At 26.2% G+C, this 18299-nt stretch overlaps 1 protein-coding gene across 4 annotated transcripts in view; it reads right to left on the bottom strand.

Moving 5' to 3' along the window:
* The window catches only part of LOC103569513 (transcription factor cwo), a 36472-nt gene that overhangs the window by 4495 nt on the left and 13678 nt on the right, over window positions 1–18299 (bottom strand). For 3 of the 4 annotated variants that reach the window (XM_008546850.3, XM_053739153.1, XM_008546847.3), the window contains 3 exons: window positions 7254–7383; window positions 428–611; window positions 123–359 (listed from right to left, as the gene is read on the bottom strand). In XM_008546850.3, the coding sequence (XP_008545072.1) occupies window positions 123–359; window positions 428–611; window positions 7254–7346 (514 nt within the window). In that variant the 5' untranslated portion in view covers window positions 7347–7383. Of the gene's footprint in view, window positions 1–122; window positions 360–427; window positions 612–956; window positions 1382–7253; window positions 7384–18299 lie in introns of those variants that run through there. The other variant, XM_008546848.3, reaches the window with a different exon arrangement.

The following is an 18299-nucleotide window of genomic DNA, read 5'->3' as shown; positions in this document are numbered from 1 at the left end:
GACATCATGGTTATTCCATTTCTGTAGGTTACATTAAAAAAAAAAAAAAACGAAAATAGTCTGAGATCAAAATTTCACACGGTGTCATTTAAGAGTTGATGTATTTAAATATAAATATTTACTTGTAGCAACGATTTTTTCACAGTGCTGTTGCAAATGATTAATTAATTGTACGCAGAGGGAGTCTCGGGCAAAAAAACCTTCTCCCTCAACAAGGAAATGTACCGTTTCACTGAGACACTCTTGGAAGCCCATTCTGTAATGCTCAGCAGCTATTGATCCAGATGCTGAATGTGAAACACTATCAACACTATCTTCTGGGTGATTATGAATAGTCGTTACCGAAGGATGTTTTGTATCTATAAAATAAAATAAATATAAATAAATTTATATTTAAATTCATATAAATAAGTTTTTTTAAATTTACCTTGATGAGCTCCTTGAAGAAATTTCATATGCCGAATAGCCATTTCGATAATTTCCGTCTTTTCAACTCTTCCTCGGCCTTTTTTCAAGTACTCAGTTGGTATGAGTCGACTAAGATCAGCTAAGCAATTATTCATACGATCTCTTCTTCGTTTCTCGATAATTCTATGTGACATTGGATCTTGCTGTAACATAATTTAAAAAAAAAAATAATTTATTTATCAAATTATAAAATTAAAATTTATAATTTTCATTGTATTAAATATATTTTATAAATACAATACAAATAAAGTAATGGTTTTGATTATAAATTATATTGTTATTCGTTTCGCAAAAAAGGTCGCATGCCATCGACGTCATCGGAAATGCCAGTCATTTAAGTTTTTTTTACGTCGAAACATAATTATTAATGACAATGATCTTAAATAAATTTTCCTAAAATATATAACCAACCGTAGTATGACATTTTTCATAAGGGTAATAATTGATATATTTTAACATAATTGATTATACTTTCATATAGAAATTACCTCTTTATTTAAACAACGTTTTTTCCCGCTTAACGGCGACGAACTCAGCGCTTCGTCTTGATTCGTCGGCGTGTAATACTGCATTTTTAAAATATTTTCCATACTATGTGTTACCATTTTTATACATTTAATAATTAATATTAAAATAAATTTACAACTAATTAAATTTAATTGCACACGATCACAAAAAAAAATTTTACTGTCTTTATTTTATTTTATAAAAATCTATACAATCAAAAGTATGCGGGGGTGTGTATTATTATTGTGAATAAAAATTGAGATAATGGCTATTGTATGCTATTATGAATTATTGCGATAATCCATCAAAATGAAATTTTAATAATATTAGTTAATTTCATTTTGTTCCACCTTTGACGAGTTATCAAGTCAGACTGAAGCAACTGCTACCAAGTTACGTCGTTCTGAATGATTGGATAGCTAAGAGTGGTGCTCAACCTTACTCAATAGTCAATGCATTTCTTTTGTGGGCCAAGCAGAATCGTCTTCTTTATACCCCCTCCCCCTTATGTTGTTGTAAATTATATCATCTAATCACGTGTATACTTCTCTCAATAACATAAACAACACGTGAGGATCCAAGTACATAAGTAAATTTATTTTTAATTATTTTGGATTTTAAATATCATAAATGTATATAAATATATTCGTATTTAAGTTAAATTTATTGTAATATTATAAATAAATATTATGTTATTAAAACTTTTGTGACCCGTTTATTTGCAAAACTGATTTTTTTTTAGTGATAAAAAATAAAATGACCCGAAAAAAAAATAAAATGCTGATAAGATGAAAGTTCAAAATAACTGAGCAATTTATGAGTCGGTTTAAACTAGAAATATATATAAATAAAATAAATAATTTATAGAGCTTACGGGTAAATAAATAAATTATTTAATTTTGTGTTTTAAATGTAAATTTTGAAAAAATTTAATTTTAAGTAATTATTCAAATATGCATTTTTTAATTATGGTTTTTTGTATACCTCACGTTTAAGAGTTATGTATCGATGAATTTAAAACAACGTAAGTATATAAACATGACGTGTTGAAAACAATATATGTAATGTTTGACAAGTTAGGAGAATACAGATGCAGATGTTGATGCAACAGGTGCTTTAAAGGGGTCAAAGTTTAATGAATAGTGAGCAGATATGAATATACTCAATGTACATATATACTATAGTATATTTATAACTATAGTTATAAATAAACTTTAATGACAAAGTCTTATTGGGAATACCACTGCGGAATAATAATAAATAATAAATTTATGTTCTGAGAAAAATTAAGAAATCACGTTTTTTTATATTTATTCCACGAGTGGCACGTGATACAGCTCATAAGAGTGATTAAAGAAAAAAAAAAAAACTAATGTTATCAAGGAGAAACAGCAATCCGGGTCGAATGATATCAAATAAACCGGATAATTCTAGTATATTTGAACTATGTGCTTGGTATAAATATTCTCATTATGGTCCGGTTATCTCCGCAAATGACAGTGGAGGTCCCCTGCATGTTTTTCAAACGATAACTGAGATTTACTGGATCTTGCATACGGTCTGACAACAAGACTTCTTCTTTCTTTTTCTCGCTATCTTGACTGCTATACGTGATTCTTAGGTTACTAGAGGTGATCGGCCTCATCATAAAAATCAATAAAATTTTTGTTTATAAGTACGAGTTAATAAATTTTATTTTATAGATAAATTGATTATGCAAAATAAATTTTAATAACAGTTAATTTTTATTTTTTGCTGATTATATTCAGGAAGATAGCGATTCTTAAATGAATGTCATAACTAAAGTAATAATAAAAATAATCATAATTGTTATTATATTTGAGATTTAAACATTTACTGCAATTCGACTATTAGTTGTGAAAAAAATTGTTTGGAAAAATTTGACTTTCTTTTTAATCATAAATTAATGTATACGGATTTAATTGTTTGGTATTTAAAATAATTCACAAGAAAATAGTATATTACACACTATGGGAAGAAAATTTCCCTTATGGGTTTCCACAATGGGAATCCAGGTTTCCATACTTTTCTATGTTTAGTTTCATAGACTTTTATGTAAATCTATACTTCCCTACGTCGATTTATATGGATTCCCGTATGCAAAAAGAATTTTATAGTAGGGGAGGAAGGTGCAAAGTGGGCCCCTCAAAATTTTCTATACGTCAATAAATTCAGACGGATAATAAGCTTATCAAAATTTCTTATGTAATGAGGGCTAAAATAGACCACCAAAACTGTTCATTAAATATAATTTATTAAGAAAGTTAAAGATAGTAAAATTACGTTTTAAAGGTATATCGTAGCTGACTATTAAAATGATGTTTTATATTATTAAAATACAATTATTTTATAGTTATTTGCAAATATCACACGTGTAAAGAATAAAAAATATCAAATCCAAAATTTTTTGAAGGGCCGTCTTTGCCCCGAATTTTCGATTTTTCAATTTTAATGGACACAGCATAATGAAGTGAAAATATAAGTATAAAGGGTCTAAAAAAAAGTACTCTGTAAACATGAATAAGTGAAATTGGTGAAAATTCAGTAATTTTAAGTGCAAACCGAACCACTTTTTAAAATAAGTGGTTTGGTTTGCACTCAGAATTAGTGAATATTCACTTACTCATTTTTATTTCATTTATTCATGTTTAGAGAGTAATCGCGTAAAAAAAATTAATGATATTATAATTATTTTCCCTAAGGGGACCACTTTGCCTCCCTCTCCCCTAAAAGTTATCATGTAGTTATAGTAAAATTTTTAAACTGAATTCGATAGTAGAAAATATCATTTAAATTATTAGATAAATAATCTGAAATGTAGTATCTATTAACTATATGGCAAAATCTACAATTATTGATGATAACAGAAATTATAACTTTTATTATCTCAACTAATTATAACTATTATAAAATTCGTAATTCTCAATAACCTGGATAGTAATAATTACCATCAGCCCAAATAATAATTTCTATCTAAACTAATAAAGAATTTAAACATCGGCGTTACAGTCGGAAGCTTGTCTACATGTAATTTTCTCTTTGTATAACTGTGTATGATACAAATTTCACTTAATACTTGGATAAGTGCTATTATTTTGATGATGATATCCAATCATTTAAAGTTATCAATGGTAGCTTCAATATTCGAAATTTGTTATTATATTCGGACTTAAACGATTGTATTGTTACTCATTTTAATTATTTAAAAGACAAAATGTACATAGCTAAAATATGGATTTAAATAAAGGATTTAAATTTATATAAATTCATCCTATTTTTTGTATTAGAATTTTTACAACCTTGAATGGTAAGAGTTACCTTCTCAGATTGTAAAAATTATAATTTTTAATAGTTACAATTAGCATCTTCGATAGCAATCATTACCGCCATTAATTGTTACTGTTATCATTTTCAATGGTAAAACTAATTATTACTACCACTGAAAAATTTTGCTATCATTTTAAATAGTTCAAATTACAAGTTTAGTATCGTAATATATAGATAGTATAATTAAATTTTCTCCGTGTTCAATTATAAATGGATGTTTTGATAGAGTTTACAGTTATAATAAATATTTTATACTTAAAATATTTTTAAATTTTTAAGAGAAAAAAAAATATGATTTATGTTAGTTTCCGAGAATAATGTAGTTAAAGATTTTAATATATAGCATTCGAGAAAATGCATTCTGAATTTATACTTTTATAATTTATCAGCAGTTAAACTCAGTTAAAAATTTTTTATTTTTACTTCAACTTTAGAAAATTTAAAAATATATGTAATCTCTCAAAAAGTTCAAAGACACTATAAAATATATATTTTTAAGCTATTCAAATTTATAAATACCCTTTATAAAACTTTCGTTTTTGAGCTCTTTAAGATTTAAATAATTTACTTTGATAAGAATCATTATTCAAATCAATTGATTCATTCAAGAGATATCGTACACGGAGAGAATTTTATAGTAAAAGTTATTATCAAGTTATAGTACAATTTTAAAACTGAATTTTATAATAGAAAATGTTATTTACATTATAAATAAACAATCTAAATAGTAGTATCTACTAAATATATGGTAAAATTTACAATTATTTATGATAATCAGAAATTTTAACTTTTATTATCTTAAATAATTACTATTATTTTAAACATCGTAATTCTTAATAACCTGATGGTAATAGTTACTATCAGCCTAAATAATGATGACCATCTAAGCTAATAAAAAATTTTAATATGAGCGTATAGTCTGACGCTTGTCTATGTGTTATTTGTTCAACTGTGGAAGTGATTAATTTCACACACGCACACAAACACACATGCGCACACACCCGCGTACACACGTATACATGCACACCCATTCTTAGTTAAGAATTTTTACAACATTGAATAGTAATGGTTACCATCTTCGATTGTAACAATTACAATTTTTTATTATTACAATTTGCATCTTCGATAGTAATCGTTACCATCATCAATTGTAACTGTTATCATTTTCAATGGTAAAACTTGTTATTTTACCGGTGAAAAATTTTATTACCATTTTAAATAGTTAAAATTACGGATTTTCTATAGTAGATAGAATAATTAATTTCTCTACGTGTACGAAAAAATTTATTTTCATTCATACTTAGGTCTATTTGGATATAATCGAAAATTTCTATACATATTTCGTTAGATCTCGAAAATTTCGGCATTACTTAAAACTCGTTCTTCATATTGCTCTTAGAGCTTCTATTTAAAAAAAAAAACCTTAGATCGGAATAACTATTGCTTGAGACATTACTAGTAAACTTTTGTAAATATGTAATCACTGATCAGCCAAACTGTTAATTAAATTTTTCATAAATAATAATTATCGATCAAATTTATTGTAAATTATTAATTCATTTATGACAAATTTAGATAACTATTGCAGAAACTTATATTTTTTTGTCGTCATGATTTTAAACTATGGAAAAGACTTGAATATAAAAAATTTGTTGATTGGAGAAATTTATTTTATTTAAATGCCATTATTATGTGGGTTATTGATATACTCTGTAAACATGAATATGTGAAATTAGTGAAAATTCACTAATTTTAAGTGCAAACCGAACCACTTTTTAAAATAAGTGGTTTAGTTTGCACTCAGAATTAGTGAATATCCACTTATTCATTTTTATTTCACTTATTCATGTTTAGAGAGTATTACTTGCGAATATATAATTTTCTTTAATAACATCATGAGTGTTGTCATCACAAATATATAATAATCAAATGGTGACAGCAAACCAAAGTATGCTATGCCTGATACTACAGCAAACAAAATTAATTTCCACATCGTGAGGAAATTATTGTAAAAGGATAAAAGAGAAAAAAAAAGCTTTGTATTATAAAATATGAAACAATATTATGACTTAATTGTTTCACAGTGCTAAGCGTAAAGAAATTCAATTTATGCATTCTAATGCTCGCACTGTGTAGGAGAAGTTTTTATATTTTTCGGCCATCTAGCGGAGATTTTGATACTGAACTTATAATTTTATTTTCTGTACAAAGTCTAACAAATACTGACACCCAAACTAATCAAATTTTTATTAAGCTAAGAGAGTTATTTTTATTATTAACATTTTAAAGATATAGTAATTGATTAATATAAACTATTGAAATAATATTTTAATTATAACGTAATTTGATCAAATATATATAATTATTTTTATTCATTATTCTATTTATTATCAAAAATTATACTGTGAACTTTCTAAAATATACGAAAATCGGCGAAGAGTTAGCTATTAAAAATACATTTTTTTACATATTTTATAAGTATTTTTTGTGTATTTATAATGTTTTTTTTTTTATACTAAAAATATATTTTTTTTATATTTTAACATATATTTTTTTTAAAACACGCGAATTTCGAAAATTATGTAGAAAAAAAAAATACAAAAGCCGATAAAATTACAAATAATTTTTTGATCAGTCGATTTTTGATAAGATAACTTTGTATTCATAACTTTAATGACATGACAGTCGGAAAAATTATGAATAACAAAAGAATAATAAATAGCATTTAAAAAGCACACATTGGAATAATACGTTGCACATGGGACTATATAATTGATATTGTTACAGTTGCTCCCAAAACATTGGAAAAATTTTAAGGTTTCAAATAAATTACAGTTTATATATTAATTCGAGAATATAAAAAAAAAAACAAAACACAATAATTTTTATACAAACATGCAATTTTAAATCCAGTTAAAATGATTACTTACTCTAGAAACTTTTTTTTTTGTGTAAACTTCATCATCTTCGGATGCTGTTGTAAAATTAAGATTTCCATCACAATATCCTGCACCAATTCCCATTCTATATATTTCATCTTTGCATGATCTTCCGTCCAAACTGTTGGAAAAAAAGAAAAATTTTTCTTAAAATATATATCCAAGAGCTTCTTGCAAGCAAAAGTATTTTCTTTTTATAATTTAAATCGAATTTTGAATTTCTTGAATTGTGTAACTTAAAAATATATTTAAAATTTTTTCGAACAATGATTATCTTCATGATTCATGACGATAAATTTTATTACCCAACATTGCAAGTATACATTGTCATTTATATTTATTGGGTATAAAGTTTTTTTCTACTGAAAAAAAAAAAGTAATTTTTCAAATATTTTTTATTCACTTGATATATTTTACATGAATAGTTTCTATAGGTTATTTGTCATAATTAATTTTTAATCAATATGAGTCTGCAGGCTCAAGAGGCCATTATAAATTAATTTAAAAAAATCTAGAAAACGGTTGACCCATAGCTTAGCCCCGAAACTTTCCGAACTTGAAAACATTTTTGAGTTCTTTAAATTATAATTTTCCACATATATGTTTACGAAGCATTTTATTGTTGATATTTTCTAATAATGACATTAAAATTTATTTCAACCATCTTAACAATAAATTAACAAAACCAAACAACTTTTAAGAAGAGTAGACATTCTTAGGCTAAAAATTCTTCTATTGTAAATTTGCAATAAATCAATCGCTCGATACAGGAAATACTTTTTTGACGGAAAACAAAATTATAATAGCAAATAGAACACCAACTTGATTCAGGTAACTTGCGCTAGAATGAAAAAATTTGAAGGAAATTTGAATTAAGAGATTCGGCTCTGTTTTCTCTATTATACCTAAGTAGACGATCGGTACTCTCCTTGTTGCGTGGTAAATGGAAACTTTATCCACGCTATTCTCTTAAGCAAATCAACATTTTTTAGAAGCAAAAACAGATTGCTAGATTATAAAGAGATATTTGAATAGAGCAATGAGATCCTCGTTCTTAATTTCGCTTTTGGAGTTTTTCTTTGAGAGAAAAGGTGGGACAAAAAATAACTATCGACCCTCCTTAAACACTTTGTTTACATAAAAATTAATTTATTAAGTTAAAAAACGAATAATTTATTGACCCAAGAAAGTTATTTTTTTTTAATTTTATTTCTCTAGTATAGAATCATATTTCTAATTTTAGTTAGGAAAAAAAGAAATCATTTTTTTCATATTTTTTAACAAAATTAGGATCATATTTTCCAGTAAATTTAATTTTATTTACTGAAACTCAAGAATTTTTCAAGTAAACATGAAATAATAAAATGTCACAATAGTGCAATTCAATCTATTTATAAGTAATTTTTTTGTCTCTTTTCTCCTTACAGAGAAAATTTCAATTTGCGTGAATGAGTAGAGTGACCGGAATTACGTGCAATCAGATTATACTATATCCTTTTTGAATAGAGTATTTCAATTTTCTTCGAATAATCTGTTAAATTACAGAGTATAAAGTGATATTTTTTGTCGATCTCATTCATACATTTAAATATAAATTCTTTCATAAAATATATGAAATAATTTGATTTTGAAATTTTTGCTGGCTGTACATAACATGTTTTATTTTAAACAATCTTTAGTTTTTGAAAGTTCGAATTTAATATTAAAGAAATGATTACATATTTAGTCAAATCGAATAATAAGCTTTCATCAAGTTTTTAAAACAATGAGTTTCGTAAGTATTTCAAAATTAATGCAGCTAAAATTAACATTCAACAGAAACAAATATACCCAAAGAATTTTACGGTATTTTCTACATAAAAAATTTATAGAAAAACTACTACAGTAATAGTAGCATGAGGACAGTATGGGATTATGGTAAAAATTACCTTTAAAATCCCGGTCAAACAAATCCATATGGTAACCCAGCCTAGATTCCTATGTAGGTTCCCACATAAGGTTGTCAGATAGATTCTTATATGGTGTTGTAACAGGGAATTTTGAATTTTCCGCGCTCAGTTGCCATGATTTTCTATCATGCGCACGGTCGATATAATCTATTACTGCCCCAGGGTTATCCGGGGTAGAGTGCGACTGTCGTCCCGAGCGGAAATCGTAGGGGCTAGTCTGTCAGTCCCACTTAGTGATAAGCAGGGGTGTCTAAGTTTCCGGAAGTTGCCGAATTCGGTCGAGTGGGTGCACAATGGTAAGTGCAGAGAGAACCTAAGACCTAGGCCGAGACACACAACCGGACGAGACGCCCGAAGGTTAAGATGCTTTCCAGCAATACAGGTGAAGGAGCTAGCAAAAGAAACAAAGGAAAACAATAGGAGGATAAGACGTAACAAAACAAGGAACCTGACGAAACGGTGGAATCACCCAGAGGAGCCGTACCAAGAAAAGAATCAGGTATTAATTAAATTAATTATTTTAGGCCGAAGCCAGAATATTAATTTAATTTAATTTAATAAATATTTAGTCGTTCGTCGGGGCAATCCGCGTCTAGGCCCGTAGTTAATGATTAGTTATAAAGTCTATTAATAAAAATTAAGCCAGGCGGTTGTCTAACCGGATCCAGACCCAATTGCCGGGTCTAGGGCGTCGTCTTATAATTCCAGGCCATTGCCGAAATCCTATACGTCGTAGAAATCTCTAGGCTGATTGTGGACAACACAAGCCAGAAATTTTCATGTTCTAGTCCGCGTTGTGATAAATTAAGTATTAATTGAAATAATTAAATTAACAAAATTAATAATTTATAATTAAAATTAGTTAATAAAATTTCGAGAATAAAATAAAATTGTACTCAGTAAAAATAAAGATTGTAAAGTAAGAAGTTGAGTGGTCGCGAGAAAAGATGGCGGAACTCGAATGAGCCGAGTATTGGGTAAAGAAAACGGAGATGAGATTTTTTACTGATCAAAACTTAAAATATTAAGTCTCGTGAATTCGGATCAGTATTATATGAAGGAATTAATGTTGGTCGCCGAAAGGAGTTGAATTAAAATTAATTAATTAATAATAATAATTATTTATCAAAAATTTATTTATTTATTAAAGTGTGGGGCGGGAACAGCCATTTTAAAATCAGTGTGTGAGAATAAAAGTCCAGGGGACTTGAGTGCGTGTGTGTGTGTGTAGGAACGATTTTAAAATTAATATTATAAGTAATAAATAATTCGGGAGGTAACCGATTTTTAATTTGTAAGTCCAAAGGTAGTTGGCAATAATTTTAATCGAGTGTGTGAGTGTGTGCGATGCCAAGGTAGTGGCTAATTAGTTTTAAGTCGCCAAAGGTAATTGGTGAATTTTATATGGTCTATTGTTATAAGGTTAAAAGGTATAAAGTTATAAGGTCATAAGGTATAAAGGTCAAAGGTTATAAGATTTATGGAAAATTTATAAGGTTCAATTTACAAGGTTTATAAAATAAATAAAAGTGAATATTGTTATAATAAACAAATCTAAATTATTTATAAAATTATCCTTCCTCTTCTTTCTCTTACAATTAAAATTTACACCGACCCTGAGTATTAAGAACCGGTTCTGGAAGACCGTTTAATCCTTCCAGTGGCGCCCTTAAAAGGTAATTTAAGGACGACCAAGGTAACAGTACCCCTGTTATAGTGTCCTATAGAAATATTTATCTGTTCTTTTATTAATATAAACATATTCTCCTATATGGGTTTTCTAAATGAGAATCTATAAGTACCCAGTTTCCCATGTGAGGTTTCCTACATGAAATTCCAGATATCCAGTTTCCTATGTGTTTTTACATGGGCATCCCAATACCCACAGTTTCCTATATGGATTCTTACATAAATCCATACTTTCCTACATGGATTCCTATAGGATCCCATGCAATCGCACATTAATTTTTTTAATAGAGATAGAATCTTTTAAATGCATCGAAAAGAATTTACAGTATACATTATAATTTCACAAAGCGACAATTTTATTTTACAAATTTTTATCAGCTATATTTTAATTGATTATGCTAAATCAAAAGATTTAATAAAATAATCGTAAACAATAAAATAAAAACAATAACCTAAAAAAAAAAAAAATAACTGGTAATTCGTAACTAATAGTTTGAATTAGTTGTTGTATTTTTTTATGACTCAATTATTGTCATTTCAATAAAATATAACTTTTTCATAATCAGAAATATACAGGACAGTCTTAAACAATAAAGTTTGGCAAGTTTTGAATAAGCGAAAAAACCTACAAATTGAATTAAAAAATCAAAAAGTATATAAATAACTTATTATTTCTATTTTTCGGGTTATATTTTCGTTCACTGTGATGCCATTTGATAGTGAAAAAATCGAGAAGCTTCATTATTAATATTTAAGGGTCGCTCGAAAACGTTCAAAAGACAGTACTCGGAAACATTCAAAATTCTTGAGCGAGGTTTAAAAATTTTAATTTTGGGCTTAAAAATTCAACGTAGTCATGATTTCACAAATATAAACTATTGCTGCCATGAGAATGAAAAAAATTTGAAATAAATAAGTCAAATTCCGATCATTTTTGATATCTTCAAAATTCGTGAGCGACCTCTTGAAAGTTTTTTATCGAGCTGATTTTTGGAGAATCTTCTTAAAACATCGTAAAGCAACAAATTTTCATAAGAGACTGGAAAAACAAAAATACTCGGTTTTTTTTGCGCCACCCTAATATAGATATATACTTAGCATGGATTAAATCATTCTTTTTAATAAAGGTTACTTTATAACAATACAAATTTTATTAAAAACTACTGAAACAAATAGTATAACTCTCAAGAATATCGCGTTGTCCTACCGTTAGCTAAAATTTTTGGGTTAGTTTTATTGTAAAATTCTCTGCGTATACTTTCTATAATTTTTGACATTGTTATATAATATCAAAAATAAATAAAAGTATAATATTTCAAAAGTATTAAATAATAGTAAAGAATTCTCGACAAAACTAATAGTTTGTTTAATTTACAAATCTAGAGCACAATTTTTTACTGTTTGTACGGAAAAAAAAGTATCAATAACGATTAGATGCGTCCTTCAATGGTCTCTCCTCCCAACATTCATCTCGTCCTCACATTCATACTTTTACTTTCACATTTTTTTAGCAATGTGAGTTATTTGCTTTTTTGCATTTAGTTTTTTACACATAAATCTCAGTATTTCTTCAATTTCGCTATAAATTTTGGAGTACTTTTGGTAAAATAATAATTTATCTCTTATAAGAAAAATATTTTACTAAATGTCAAAATTAAAAGTATCTACATATTTTAGAGATATGTATGAATAAAAAAAAATAAATATATATAATAAAATATGACAATTTAGTTCAATGGAGTTCCTTCTGATAATCCATAGAAGGATATCCAATCGGTCAATTGAAAATACATGAGCATTGAAGTAAGTTGCGCGAAACATGTCTTATTAGCAAAAGCGTGATAATATCCACGTGTTTCAGCTTACTTATATGTTAAAATGAAAACTCAGTTGACTCATAGTTAATTCACGTGTATGCCAACGTGTATACCATGTAACAAATGCAGTACATATAACATATAAAATTTTTATGAATTTCTTATATAAAAAAATCTTTGACTGGTTTCCAAATCTTTATTTAAATTCATAGTAACTACTTTTCATCCTACAATTTATTAATACCTTCAATTATACAAACAATGATAATAATAATTTCCTCCATGTCCCTGAATATATACATCATTATTATTATTATTATAAAGCTAAATGCTGTCTGATGAATTTATTTTATGTAATCGCTTCATTGAAAATAAGAGAAATTTTGAAAATTCAAATAACGATCATTTCAAATAATTTTTTATATTATTCATGTATTAAATAAATCATGTAAAAAATAATTTCTAAAATAATTTTATGTTCTTTTTTGGAAGGCTGTAAATTAAAAGACCCTGTAGCCGATCAGGAACCAGTACCCGATCACTACATGTATTTATAATAGAAATATCTAAGTATAGATATACAAATACTTGGAGTGATCGGGTACCGATTCTTGATCAGCACTAAGTCTTTTACTTTACATAGTTATTATTTTTAAATTAATTATTATTTTCATCAAGTAGAAAATATTTATTTAAAAGTTATATTCATAAGCTAAACATTAAAAATAAGAACAATTTCATGATATTGCTAACGTAACAAATGACCGCGTGGCAACCAACGTGACTTAGAAAATATAAACGAGACTTGCACATAATTCCCGTTCATAACCTACACTGTTTACTCATGCATATCTTTCATTTTAAACTACACCTCGTAATATAAATATATATACATATACATAGATTATGGTCGTCTAACTATTATACGCACGTAATCTACTAATGGATCTAAGTTTTTATTTATTGTACCTGAGATACAGCTTATAAAATTACTATCATTTTTTTATCATTTTATGAGATGATCGACGTGCATTTCATATAAAAAAAGTAAAATATTAAAAATATGAATTTTAACGTGAAATATAATTGATAGACAATAACCAAACAAAAAAGTTATAATAGTAACTAAAAAATAAAAAATTGACTAATATTTATATTTTATAGAAATTACGTGAGTTTTATATATCTTATCTAATTATGCGTGTGAAGTAATATCTACTGTTGAGTTCAGTACTTTTTGATAGTTCAGACCTCTGTTAAAATATATACAATAAATTTTATTTTATCGATTCAAGTTGACAAACGTAAACTTCTATAATTTAATTGTTTAATAAATAAAACGTTTGTATAATTTTAATTTTCTGATATGATTTCAAGTACAACTTATACGTTTTATTGGAAATATTTTTTCTCAGTCTACACTGGAAAAAAAAATAACTTGAATCAAGAAAAATTTATTTGAGCCAAGAATATCATTATGAAGAAAAAAATTATTTTGGTTTGAGAATATGTTTTTTTTTTTAATTTAATTTTTTGATCAAGAAAAAATAATTAATTAATAATAATTAATTTAATCAAAGAAAAAGTTTAATCCTGTCAAAAGTTATTTTTTTTTAAAATTATAATTGGAAATTAGAATTATTATTTATCCCTGACATCATGTCTTAAATAAAAAGAAGTTGACGAGAATATTGCGCTCTCATTTAAGAATGCAAATCTTGGATCAAAATAACATGATTCTTGATGCTAAAATAAATTTTCTTCAACTAAAATTAAAATACTTAAATCAAAAATTTTCTCGTTTTTGATGTAAGTGAATATTTTCAAAAATTAAGAATCCAGAATTACTTAAAACAAGAATTCAATTTCGGAGAAAGTAAATCAATTTTACCTCTAATTTTAAGTTAAATACTTGAATCAATAAAATTTATTACACATTAAGTACAAATTAACCATGCTCCGAAATAACTTAAAATCAATAACTATATTCATGTAAGAAGTCTATATGTAAATAAATAAGATATATTTTTTTTAATAAAATGTTTCATTACTAGTATTGCGAAATGACCGTCATTGTTATGCTTAGTCAGATCACGAGAAATTGACTGATAATTGCTCGTCAATTGATGTCAAAAATGATTTGATTAACTTTTCGGTCATTTTTTTTTTATAAAATAAATTCTTAGACAATATTAAATGTACTATCACTTGCAATTGTAAGTAAACTGCGAGTCACATCACTCAACATAGCACGACCGATTTATTTATTCTAAAAAATTCGTAAAAAATTTCTCTTTACATTTATTTAGATGTGAAATGACAGTAAAAAATTTTTCGTTTAATTTTTTATAAAATATTTTTCTGGGCAAAATCAAGTTCGCGTTGGAACCACCACTAAATTCAAAAAATGATCATTGGTCAATTTTTCGCTGGTCAACTGTCTGACAATCGTCCGGACGATTGTTCGATAATTTCTCTCATTTACGTCACTAATCATCAATCATAAATAATCAAATTTTCTGTAACAATGTAACTGACCTAATAGGTAGTGAAACGTATGAGATAGTTTATCATATATTTTTATCTAAATTTTAAACACAAATAAAAGTTGGAAATATAAAATAAAGAGCTTGTCATAATGTATTCCACTATGAAAGAATATTTCCATATTTTTTTTATTACTTGGACAATGTTAAGTATTGTGTAAGTATAACAAGAAAAGAACCACTTGTTCACTCAAGAGCGAAAGAGATATAAGAATAATACGATTATGAAAGGAATACATTAAAAAATAATACACTTCAATTAACTGATCTGAGAAATACGTAAATTTTAGTATTTGTATATTTATATATGTATATATCTGGCGGGAAAAATGAAACGAACGGTGACATGTAAATATACATATTTAACAACCAATGTCGTTCACTGTACCTAGTGATATCGTTCTTTTCCATGACGTATATAGTCGCATTACTTACGTCAGAGCTCCATGAACGATGTACGACTGTTACATATATGACTATTAGATCGTAAATTTTACTCGATCCCAGTCAATCAATGACAGCGCTCCAAACTAAATTTATACGGCATTAACAACTTCTAATAAAAAATAAAAAAAAATACCGTAGAAAATGTAAAATTTTGATCTATTGATCTGTTATAAAATAAAAATTAATACATTTCCTTAAAAAAAAAAAAACTAAAAAAGTATGAATTTTTTTTATATACCATAAAAAAATATTGAATTTTTAGTGTATGAATTTTCATAGACGGATAGAACTTCAAATTACTAAATACTTATAGCAAATAATTTGTTAGTAATTAGAGGAATAATTCTGTTGGTATTTTAACTTTTTTTTTTTATAAATGATCATTGTAAGATTTGCTTAGTTATTTTTAAATTCCAGAACAATACTATTGAATTTCGAAATAAGCTTTGAGTGTTTGAAAAAATTTCATTAAATTCAAAATAAGTTTTAAATCTTTTTTATTTACAATAAAAAGTCTATAATAAATATTTACAAAAAAAAGTACGAACCTTTGTTAGAAACTGAATTGTTAATTACGAAATCTAATTACTATCGATGACAAAATCGTATAAAAAGAAATAACCACAAGGTATCATATTATAAACAACTCATTTATTCAAATTTAATTTATTTATGTTAATTTTTAAATGAATATGAATTTTGTAATTTTTCCGAGAGCTAAGGTCTAGGACAGACGTGTTTTTATCAAGGTTCAAGTTGTGTATTTGTGTTTTAATAATCATTTATAAAATTATTATAATATTAAATATTATTAATTAATTCTTAATGACATGTAAGATTATTTTTTATGTGACAGTAAAAGTTGTTATAAATAAATTGCAAAATTTGAAAAAAATATAAATTTACAGTACAATTATATTTGAATAAAGTTATTTATACCAAAAGAATTTTTATTTTTAGATTAACTTTTTTAAAATGTCAATTGTTGTACATCCGGTATCAAAGTAAGTTAAGATCGATGGAACAGTGTCAATGGCTTGCATGATACATTTGTCTTTGACAATACATACATACATAAAAGACATGAAATCGTGCACGTGATTTAGATGCAATCAGTCACAATACCCTTGCCTCTCTTTCTTACTTGTTTTTTTTTTCTGTATGATTATTTTTAAATTTAAATAAAAAAAAGGTCATTGGCAGTCGATTTCTCAAAACAAAAATTTAAAAACCTCAATATATATGAACTTTAATAGTGAAAAGATGAATTCTTTTTAAAATCGTGAAAATTTTTAAACAATCACAGCTCCTAAAGTAATTGACCGACTTAGCCCATCTTCGAACTTGATCAAGGTAATCGCCTATAAAATGAGTGTTGAAAATTTGAGATCCGATAAGAATTGTAAGCGCTTTGCTGGCGACAAGGCTGGTCATATTACATATGTATTTGTTAGACTGCCAAATAAAATCGATATTTTTTTTTTGGTCCCATACGAAATTACGTTGAAAATAAAAAAATTGAGTACTAAGTTAGGCTCTGCCTCCAACACAATTACGAAACGCAAGCTCGCTTAAATATAATTTCTTAATTAAATAACATGGCAAAATTTGTTTTTAATTTTGAAATTTTATAACTCGTTAACGAATCAATAAATTGACACGACCATAACATATATTTATAGGAAATCTAATGCTCTACAAAATATGGCATTTTGCGATAAGACGGATAAGTTTGCTGGAAAAGTAGAAAAACTAGAAACCTACAATAAATTTGAATTTAAGCTTAAATAACTTTTGAACGGTTAGATTTATCAAAAAATTTTTAGAGACTTTTTTTGTAGAGCATCTAATTCTCTACAAATTTATATTATCATCGTGTCAATTTATTGATCTGTTTCGGGGTTTTGTAATTGAGTAGAAGGGCTTAACTTGGTATCCAATTTTTTTTTATTTTACATACAGCATAATTTTTTTATAGGGCCGAAAAAAAAATTGTTGATTATATTTGGCACAGTCTATTATGTATATATAAATATAAATTTTCGAACTAATAATATTTTTGGAACCTACTTCACTAAAAATTATAGACTATGATAAAACTCTGAAAAATTAAAATTTTCTTAATTTTTAATAAATTTGCATTTGCAATTTAGTGACAAATTTTACAAGGTTTAACTACCAAACACTTTAATCTCCCGAATTATTTATTATTTATTGTATTGAAGGACAATTTTAAGTGAGAGTGCACCACGTGAATGGGATGACCTTGAGACTCATTTTCATTTGAACAAAAAAAAAAAAAAAAAAAAGACTAGTTGTTTTTTAAATGTTACTTTATATTCAATAAAATATAAAATAAAATTTATTAATCTAATTGGTAAATATATATAGAAGTAAGACTTTATCTTTTTTGGTCGAAAAAAATTTTTGTTGCAACTTTCAGAAGTTTTATTTTTTTTTTTTTTATTCTCTCAATATTTTATTTAACTGCTGATTAAATAATAAAAAAAAATCAAATTGAGAAGAAAAATGACAGGAATAAAATACATTTTTAATAACAAAAATTAATTTAGTGCAAACTTGTAATAA

This window comes from Microplitis demolitor, chromosome 5, assembly GCF_026212275.2.
Source record: "Microplitis demolitor isolate Queensland-Clemson2020A chromosome 5, iyMicDemo2.1a, whole genome shotgun sequence".
In the NCBI taxonomy this organism is placed as follows: domain Eukaryota; kingdom Metazoa; phylum Arthropoda; class Insecta; order Hymenoptera; family Braconidae; genus Microplitis; species Microplitis demolitor.
The sequence above is the reverse complement of the archived record's forward strand: the minus strand, read 5'-3'. Positions and strand labels throughout refer to the sequence as shown.